The following is a 10,653-nucleotide window of genomic DNA, read 5'->3' as shown; positions in this document are numbered from 1 at the left end:
CGGAAATTCCTGACAGTACTGTCCTCTTTGAAGATGCTCCAACAACCATATTTGCAGTAACAAGTTGGAGCCCTCGAAATGTCTGAATCCCTTCTTGCACCCTTCCAAAGCTCGATATATTTCTGCAACGATCATTGGGATGATAGTGTAATTTTTTCCCTCAATTCCTTCCATTAGGGCCTTAGTAACCATAGCCAAATGGGTGCGAATCCTTTCTCCTTGCATTGGGAATACCAGCATCCCTAGAAAACAGACGATGAACACGAAAACCTGACGGTAGGTCCAACCAAACGAAGTAATAGCAAACTCATCATGGTAAAGGCGGTAAGATTTGTTGTGTCTGTAACGTGCGTTGAGGAAGTCGAATGGTATGCAAGACTTCTTTAAGCAACTAACTCATCATTCTTTCTAAAACTCATCATTTTCAGAAATCCTCGGGAGGTGCGATTCGCAGGTACCAATAGACCAGGGCTATCCCAAGGAAGTCCAGCAAAGCCCCATATTTCCTCTAGAAGGGGAGACATCTCTATATCCCCGAAATGGAACATCCCAGAACATAGTAGCGGCCTCGATCAGTATATTGTTCGGTTGAATGTCTAGAAAAGAAGGTAAATTCCCAAGAATTCTTTGCATGTGGTTTTTGTCACTTGGTGCGACATTTTCCCACCAATCCAGTAACAAAGATAGGATATTCCGAACCATGCCGAACCTGGGGACCTCGTGCCTCATTTCTGCAAAATAGATAAAGTTAGCCCTTGCCCCCTCCAGATTCAGCTATTTTCATACTGATGATCAACATATTGGCATGTGTTTCTCCAAATGATGCACATATCGTGATTATGTCCCTTGGGATTATGGAAATCCTGGCGGACTTTGGACGAGGTTTGTCTTAGTGAGTTATTGTGCGGACAACGTTCTAACTCATACTAGGTTTAGACATGATGCATGACGAACTGCTTTTATAATGGGTTTTCTAGAAGAGTCTAGATCGGTACCCTCAAGCAGACAACTTGAGGGGTAAAGGCACGGAACCGTCGATTGCACCGCTGATCGACTAGTTTTACCACAAATAAGCCTTTCCGAATTTAAAGGGTGATTTTAGAAAGAGCGCGCACACTCATCAAGTGTCGCTATAGTATTAATATGCATGAGTGGAATATGATGCGGATCATGCTTTATGCTAACACAAAATAACACGTTGTCAAGTATTTTCACATTGAAAGCAGTAAATGCAGTATTGAATGGAACGTAAAGACATAAAAGAAAGGAAAACAAGGAAGAAGTTAGTTTGTGTAATGAGAGAATAAAGCAAATAAAAGGATAAGGATTGGGGAAAGACATGATATATAGCAAAATTAAAAGTTTGGATGAACATGATTAGGAGATAAGGGGAAACACACGTCGTAATCAAATTAAACAAGAGTTGCATATGAGTTCATATTAAGGGAAAATAGGGAAAAGGATGTGCATGTAGCAATAAAAGGGAAAAATGGGAGCGGAAGATTCAAGTAACAACAAAATAAAAAAGACACGCTTATCAGGGAAGACTAATTCAGAAAGATCAAGTTCATAATGGTAAGAGCCTAAAATTCCCAAGCAGATTCGCCATGTTGTCGCGCTCCTTTTTCTTGCGAAATCTGGTTTCGACCTTGACAACTCTTTTAAAGAAGGGTTTTAAAAGAGAGAGTCGCCACCTAACAGATTAAGGTGCGTTAGGGCACCTATTGCAAATGACTCAGGTTTTACTAGTTGCGTCACCAAAGATCAGGTAAGAGCTCAAATTACCTCGAGAAGTTGGTGTTAGGAACTCCTCGAGGTCCACAACGGTGGTTCCCGGCCGAACTTAAATTATGTGAATTAGTCTAATGTTACGACCAAAAATAGTCACGCCAGTGCACGCAATTGTCAAGTAATAAAGTAGTGAGTAGAGTATCGTTCCCACGAAGACTTATGACTAACTTTTGACTGATTTAAACTTAATTAAATTATCAATTCAAGAGATTTATCACAAAATATGGAAGTGACTAATTTACAAACTAAAATTATCAAGCAATGAATTAATTAGAAATCAACCAAAACAAATAGCAATTTCGAATAACAATCAGTAGGAGAGAATATTCCAGGGTCACGGGTTAGCTAACAATCATGTTGCATTCTTGGCTTAAAATAACTAATTGATTTATCTGGATTGTTGATTGACAGGGTTGACATTACTCATAAGAATCTGTCAAGTCCTTACTGGCCTATTCAAGTTAACTTAATGCCTATACGTCTATGGAATTAAGATTAACAAGAATCAATTTATAATTCCTATATTTCAACCAAGCAAGGCAATTTGGTATATGTCTATCCTAATTGCGAATCCGTTCCCCGATGCCCGAGTTCGAGAACTTGCTCTATTTAATTCTATATGCAATCTAGAGTTCTCACTTTCGAGTTCAACTCTAGATTCGTAAATTGTATTTCACTACGAGCTACTCAGCAAATTAATTAAAAACAAAATTAAATAAACAACCCAATATGATAAAATCAACTTCGTATAATTAAACTTCAAACAACAACATTCATGTTTCACCCATGACCCTAGAACAATAGGGTTCTTAGCCACTCATGTTCATACAATCATCAAAAATAATGTTTTCAAACATAAAATCAATGAGTACTATAAAAGGGATGAAGGAATTGCTCAAATCCTTGCTCCCAAGTGTTTTTCTCATTTGTTTTCTCTTCAAAATCACGTTCCCCCCTCAAAATAGGTTTTAGGATGGCGTTTATATCAATTGGAGGCGTCTTGGAGTGAAAATAACCGAGTCCAAGTCGGAATAGGACACTTTAGCAACCCGAGCGTCCAGGGCAGCATGGGACACTGGCCCTGGAGCTCAAAATATTTGAGTATTGGAAACTACGCCACAGCTAGCGCCCCACGCTGGCTGTGGCCCTCAAAATCGACTTTTTGCCTTTTTGCTCCGATTTCGCTCCAATTCGCGCCCTTTCGTCCCAAATTGCATTCGAATGATTCCTACACATGGAAACACCATAATTTAGCACAAATCATCATATTAAACATCTCAAATAATCGAAACATGAGCAAAATGTGAGGCGATATATATCAAAATATACATACTTTAAGCCGATTATCAACACCCCACACTTAGACTCTTGCTCGTCCTCGATCAGTGGAACTAAATCAATCCCCCAAAACATACTTATCACTATGATATAGCACTTCACTATTAATTCAATCAAACACCCTACCTTTGGACTATGATCGATAATGGCAATTAACTATGAACACGCGAATTTCACATTCTTCCCGTTTTCAAATTAGCCCAAGTATATACAATACTATTCAACCAACTCAAGCAACCTCTCCACAACCAACTTACCTCAACAGATGACTCGTTACAATAAATATCCTCAACTTACACACTCACCCAACAAAAGAAAGTGTACAACATCACCAATCCGTCATGAGATCAAGTGCCCTTACCACAAGCAAAAGAATGAATATTAAAGTAGTCTACACATTCAACTATGTCATTGAACATAAATTAAGGACATCACACAATTGAACATCATTCACTCGCTCTCACAAAGAATTCATGTGCATCCGTGGTCGTACCATAAGCTTACCCTTAGTGTATATCTCTACTAATCTAAGCTAGCCAAATCTAGGATCAATTAGGACTTTAAGGTTGTAATGTAGGCTAAGGGACAAGTAGGATATATTTAGGAATAATGACTAACCCTCCTAAGCACTTTAATACACTACACTCGAAAATCAAGCTCAATTTCTTCTCAACCCATTTACTTGTCATACACCATATATAACATAGCTCTTTGTTTTTTCAATTAAGCACCTCTATGTATTCACTAGCATGAATGAAAAAGATTAGGAGGTGTGTATATTCTCACATTATTTGAACTTTTATTTGCTTTTTTTGCACATTTTTTTTCTTTTTTTCTTCACACACTCCATGCATTGAAGTTCTTAAGCTAGTGACTTTTATTCACAATATTAGTACACCTTAAGGGCCCTTCCATGGTTCCACTCAAAAGCCACTTTACAATCTCTCCCCTTACTTCTTTTAGCGACTAAGTGCCTTAGGAGGTAAAGGTTCAACATTCTCAAATCAAGAACAAAGTAGGAGTATGGCTTGTAATGTGGGTGCCAAGGAAACGGTCTATAGGCTCAAAGGGCTAGCAATGAGAAAATTTTATTTATAAGTGACAAGCACCTTTATGGTCAAGCAAGAAACGCCTACATCATCTTCTAGACTAGCATAACTTAATGATTTTGCGTTGATTAATACATGGGGAAAGTTCTAGACTACACATGATAGCACAGAGTATCAAAAATCTTTACACACACATGACACTTGACTCACTCAAGACGGTTCTGTTCAACTCTCAAGTCAAGCAAGCTAGCAAGTTGAGAATTATTAAGCAACAATGCACTAGGTAGTATACAAGTCAATCAACTGAGAAAAAAGGCATCAAAGATTAGGCTACTTACTTTACTTGGGCATTACAATTTAAATCATATATGTAGAAAGACAGAGCGCATGCCATAACTTAAATTGCAAACACCAACCATGTCAATAGGTATCTCAAAGCACCTCAATTTCCCTTTTCCTACTCCCAAGAAAGAAAACTTAAAAAAACTAAACTAGAATACTCGGTTCGGGCTACACCCTTGGAAAAGAACCAGTGTCGAAAGAAAAATCAAGGGATACTACCTAACTACCTAATAAAAAAGAATTTTTTTTTGGTATTTTTAATCGGACTTTATCCCTCAAGAAAATTGTCCAAAAGATCCATCGTCGGAAAAAGTCCGAACTTTTTCTAAATTTTTTTTCCAATTTTCATTTTTTTTACCTAGACTATGTCTACTACGAGTTCTAAAAGAAAAACTAAATAAAAAATAATTTTATATAATTACACTTCAGAAAGTAGTTTCCCCACCCCACACTTATATTATGCATAGTCCTTGATGCATGATCATAGATAAAAATATAACAAGGTTGAGAAATACTCCCTGAGACCCTCTCGGGCCTAGCTCAGACATGATCCTCAATCTTAAGGGTCGGGAAGACCCCACACTTTAGCTCAAACATGCTCCTCAACTTCAACTTCGGGTACTCAGACTTCCCCTACTCTGTAAAAAAAACAACACAAAACTTGACATTATATAAAAAAAAATTTAAAAATTTAAAAAAAAAATAAAAAAATTAAAATACAGGCTGGGTTGGCTCCCAACAAACGCCTTATTTATAGTTGTGGCATGACTCTGCTGCTCTGCTTAGGCTCGATGCTTTCTTTTCTTCTTTCTCCCATGAAGTCTAACCTTTTTGCATGCTCTTAGAGGTTCTCCTCTTTCATCTCTGGCTCTTTTCTCAATCATCTTTACACACTCAACATGCAACACCACCTTCTCTAACTCAGTTGTCCTGTCTGGATCACTACAATTCACATAAGGAATCTGCTCTATCACCTTCAGTTCTACCACAGTAATCATGCACAAGTCCTCACAATGCTTAGGGAGCTTAAGTGCCTTGTACACATTAAAAGTGACTTCCTCATCGTCAACTCTCATCTTTAACTTTCCTTCCCTCACATCATTAATCGCTCCACCTGTACCTAAGAATGGTCACCCCAAAACAATGGGTACTTCCTCATCTACCTCGTAATCAGGAACAATAAAATTAGCAGGAAGAATAAACTTTCTCACTCAAACTAACACATCCTCAATAATTACTTCTGGCATAACTAGTGACTTATCTGCTAACTGTAAAGTGATTGTAGTAGGTCTAAGCACCCCCAATTCAAGTTGCTTGAACAAAGAGGATGACATCAAATTTATACTAGCACCCAAATCACACATGGCTCTACCTACTTCTTGTTTTCCAAGAGACAAAGGAATTGTGAAACTCCTAGGATCCTTCAACTTAGGGGGAAGTTTACTCTGAACTCTAGCACTGCACTCTTCAGTAAGTGCAACTGTTTCAAACTCTGTATGTCTTCGTTTATTTGCCACAATATCTCTGAGATACCTTATATACTTGGGCACTTCCTGCAAAATTTCCACCAAAGGCAAATTCACATGCACTTGGCTCAAAATATCTAAGAATTTCTTGTACATAGCATCATCTTTTTGATTTTTAAGTCTTTGTGGAAACGGAGGTGGTGGCCTTGTCACAATTTCTGGCTTTTCTTTCTTATTCTCCTCAACGGGCTTAGGAACTAATTCTCCTTCAGGTCTAGCTGTATACTTCTTTTTCTCTAGAACTTCTTCTAATTCTCTTCCATTTCTTAAGGTAACCGCATTGACTTGAGCCTTAGGATTAGGCTTAGTATCACTCGGGAGATCTCCAGCAGGTCTAGTATTTTGATTTGCTGCTAACTGTCCCATTTGCCTCTCAAGATTTCTAAAATTTGTCTTGAGTTGTTAATTGTCATGAAACAACTTCTTCAGCAAGTCATTCGTACTCTCTTATGTTTGTTAGGGTGGGTTCTGAGGTTGATTGAAATTTCCTTGGGGTCTATAATGATTTTGATTCGGCTGATTTCCACCCCATGAAAAGTTGGGATGATTCTTCCAATTTGGATTGTACGTGTTCCCATATTGTGCATGCTGATTTATTGGACCTCTGCTCTGTTGATAGATTCAGGATTCATGGGGCACATGTCACTCATATGATTGTCACCACATAGTTCGCAGCAAAGAGACATCTGTTGTACATGTTGCATCTGTTGTATTTGTTGCATTGTCATTCTATTCATCTGATTTGCCAATTTTGCTATATCAACTCTCATGGCTGAGAAATCATCAAGCTCAATCAACCCTAATGCTTTTTTGTTTAATTGCCTTTCGTGAATCCCCATCTCCTTGCCAGTTATGATCATTAGCAGTGAAGTTATTTAGCAAGAGTTGAAATTCACTATACGATTTGGCCATGCAACTACCCCCACAAGCTAAATCAAGATTCATCTTTGAGGCCTCATCTAGCCCGTCAACAAAAGTGTGTCCCAATACTTCATCAGTCTGACAATGATGCGGACAGTCTCTAAGTAGCTTCTTGTATCTTTCCCAAGCTTGACGAAGTGTCTCGCCATCCCGTTATTCAAACCCAAGAATATGACTCCTCAATGACTTTGTCTTCTTTGTGGGGAAAACTTGATTAAGAATTTCCTTGCTAGATCATCCCAAATGCGGATTAAGTTTGCGGGCTCCTTTTGCAACCATTCCTTAACTTCCCCAAGCAGTGAAAAAGGGAACAGTATCAGCCTGACATAGTCCTTGGAAACATTCGGATAATTGTAAGTGTCCGTAATTTCCAAGAAATTTTGAATGTGCCTCTGCGGGTCTTCATGAGATAGACCCACATATTGCCCTGTGGACTGAATCAGCTGCACCATGTACTGTTTGAGTTCAAAATGCCCTGTGATATTGGGCTTCACAATAGCTTGAGTCATATTAGCAAGACTGGGCCTTGTGGCTTCAATCACTGTACGCTCTTCGTTACCTGCCATCTCTATTGGCTGTGGTTGAACTATGATGTCCAACTCTCATTCTATTCTAGTTCTAACTTCAACTTCCCTCCTCACTTTGTGAAGTGCTCGTTCAATTTCAGGATCAAGAGGAAGGAGATTGTTTACACTTCTACTCCTCCGCATTCAAGATAAGAGCATGTGTTAACACAAACAAGGTAAACTGAAAATTAAAACTTGAATAAATAACTAATAAAAGCTCAATTTAGTCAAGTAGCTAATTTTTAAGTCCCCGGCAAAGGCGCCAAAAACTTATTGTGACCAAAAACACTCACGCAAGTGCACACGATCATCAAGTAATAAAGTAGTGAGTAGAGTATCGTTCCCACGAAGACTTATGACTAACTTTTGACTGATTTAAACTTAATTAAATTATCAATTCAAGAAATTTATCACAAAATATAGAAGTAACTAATTTACTAACTAAAATTATCAAGCAATGAATTAACTAGAAATCATCAAAAATAAATAGCAATTTCAAATAACAATCAGTAAGGAAAGAATATTCCAGGGTCACGGGTTAGCTAACAATCATGTCGCGTTCTTGGCTTAAAATAACTAATTGATTTATCTGGATTGTTGATTGACAGGGTTGACATTACTCATAATAATCCTTCGAGTCCTTACTCGCCTATTCAAGTTAACTTAATGCCTATATGTCTATGGAATTAAGATTAATAAGAATGCATTTTCAATTCCTGTATTTTAACCAGGCAAGGCAATTAGGTATATGTCTATCCTAATTGTGAATTTGTTTCCCAATGCCCGGGTTCGAGAACTTGCTCTATTTAATTCTACATGCAATCTAGAGTCCCCACTTTCGAGTTCAACTCTAGATTCTTAGATAGTATTTCACTGTTAGCTACTCAGCAAAATAATTAAAAATAGAATTAAATAAACAACCCAATATGATAAAATCAACTTCGTCAAATTAAATTTCAAACAACAACATTCATGTTTCACCCATGACCCTAGAACAATAGGGTTCTTAGCCACTCATGTTCATACAATCATCAAAAATAATGTTTTCAAACATAAAATCAATGAGTACTAGAAAAGAGATGGAAGAATTGCTCAAATTCGTGCTCCCAAGTGTTTTGCTCCTTTGTTTTCTCTCCAAAATCACGTTCCCCCCTCAAAATAGGTTTTAGGATGGCTTTTATATCAATTGGAGGCGTCTTGGAGTGAAAATAACCGAGTCCAAGTCGGAATAGGACACTTTAGTGACCCGAACGTCTAGGGTAGCGTGGGGCCCTGGCCCTGGCGCTGAAATATTTGAGTATTGGAGACTGCGCCACAGCCAGCGGCCCACGCTGGCTGTGGCTCTCAAAATTGACTTTTTGCCTTTTTGCTCCGATTTCGCTCCAATTCGCGCCCTTTCGTCCCAAATTACATCCGAATGATTCTTACACATGGAAATACCATAATTTAGCACAAATCATCATATTAAACATCTCAAATCATCGAAACATGAGTAAAATGCGAGGAGATATATATCAAAATATACATACTTTAAGCCGATTATCATCTAATAAAGAAGCGAGGGAATTATTTAATAGGGATGGGGGGTCCTAAGTTTTTTAGCCTAAAAGATAACCCCGTGCAACATAAATAATAATTTGTAACTCCCGTACAACATAAATAATACTTTATAACTCCCACAAGATAGGGGTGTTACTCATATAATTCAGCGGACAACGACTATCATCTCTTTCTACCCGATTACTATCTTTAAGTTATTTACCTAAAACACTCTAATTAATTGTAACTCGTATAATATGCGTGCACTACCCGTCCCTTACCTATAGTCCTGGAGGCATTGGGACCTCTATTTTGGATGGTTATAGACTCAACTTAGGTTGCTCAAAATTGTAAAACTAGGTGACATATAAAAACAAGTTGAACTTTTCATACAAGAGCAGATAAAGGCTCAATTTAGCCTCCACACATTAGGCAACAAATGCACGCAAATAGATTGGCATATCGACAATTTTAACAGTTAAGGCTGTTAGTTCCTATAGACATGATTTCTATGTGATTCTGGATTTTAATTATACTGGCAGCTTATGAGAAATAATTTCTAGGTGACTATGTAATTGCCTAATGATTACAATCAAAAGCGTTTGAACCTATAGTCATGTTATCGAGGTGGCTTATTCAGCAGTTGACAGTGATAACAACAAAAATGCTCAGGATTATTTAGTTACTCCTATAGGCATGCTTTCTAGTGGCATTTAGCAAGATGCTATGCAGAGTTCCAATTTTAGTATTTGACACAACTGATAGTTATCCCTATAGGCATGAATTATACTTTTTGGTGATTGAAACTAGTTATTAATTCCTAGAGATATGCATATTAACTAAGTGAGTGTGACAATTAATTAAAACCTATAGACATGATTTCTAAAGAAACAGTTTAGAGTATGATGCAAGTTGAACTTGGTTATTGCATTTCCTATAGGCATGGTATCTAATCATGCAATGGCAAACCTAAATATTTGGACAAGTTTTCAGCAGAATATTTCTTGGCGTAAAGTAAAACCTATAGGCAGGTTATCTAACAATAATAGCAGAAAGACCTATGTGCATGTTATCTTACATATAATAGCAGAAATACCTATAGGCATATTATCTACCCCTTTTATACAGAATGTCAAATAAGCCCATTTTTCAATTTTATTATTGCCCCCAATTGTATTTACAAATAATTATTACAGACCAAAATCGAATGAATAAATTACAAAGTATATAGACTATAGGAAGCCTGCAATAGTCCCAAATACATCTAGATAGGCCAAGCCCTTCAATCCACAATATCTCCAAAAGCTTGTGTTCATAGTGACCAACGATGACTGATTCATCTTTGTTTCAAGGATAAGCATACCAAGCCCAATCCTCTAGTGTGTCAGAGTTTCCAAGGGCTTCACGAACTCCAGGCAGTGCTCACACAAGAGTATAAATATTAGAACTAATTCAAGGAAAACTATGGACCAAATCCTGATGTGTCGGAGTTCACGAGGGTCTCATAAGAACCTTGAGCAGTGCTCACACCAAGAAGGCTAGAGGACAATGCCTAAATTGCTTCGGCTTTTAGCCAGCAAA

At 37.7% G+C, this 10,653-nt stretch overlaps 1 protein-coding gene across 1 annotated transcript; it reads right to left on the bottom strand.

The window, feature by feature from the left end:
* Positions 1-5,731: 5,731 nt before the first annotated feature.
* Positions 5,732-7,533, bottom strand: LOC107775012 (uncharacterized). Its single transcript, XM_075255191.1, has 2 exons — positions 7,424-7,533; positions 5,732-6,380 (listed from the first exon to the last, which is right to left on the bottom strand). The coding sequence occupies exons 1-2, from the start codon at positions 7,531-7,533 to the stop codon at positions 5,732-5,734; spliced, it is 759 nt and encodes a 252-aa protein (XP_075111292.1).
* Positions 7,534-10,653: the final 3,120 nt, after the last annotated feature.

Source organism: Nicotiana tabacum, chromosome 6 (assembly GCF_000715075.1).
Source record: "Nicotiana tabacum cultivar K326 chromosome 6, ASM71507v2, whole genome shotgun sequence".
In the NCBI taxonomy this organism is placed as follows: domain Eukaryota; kingdom Viridiplantae; phylum Streptophyta; class Magnoliopsida; order Solanales; family Solanaceae; genus Nicotiana; species Nicotiana tabacum.
This window is presented reverse-complemented; position numbering and strand designations above follow the sequence as displayed.

Bases quoted from the DNA above. Each gene is read 5' to 3' on its own strand.
- LOC107775012 (XM_075255191.1), bottom strand. From the start codon at position 7,533: ATGGCAGGTAACGAAGAGCGTACAGTGATTGAAGCCACAAGGCCCAGT. The intron at 6,381-7,423 runs GTACATGGTGCA...TCAAAATACTAG, and splicing joins GGGCATTTTGAACTCAAACA to ACCTGCTGGAGATCTCCCGA.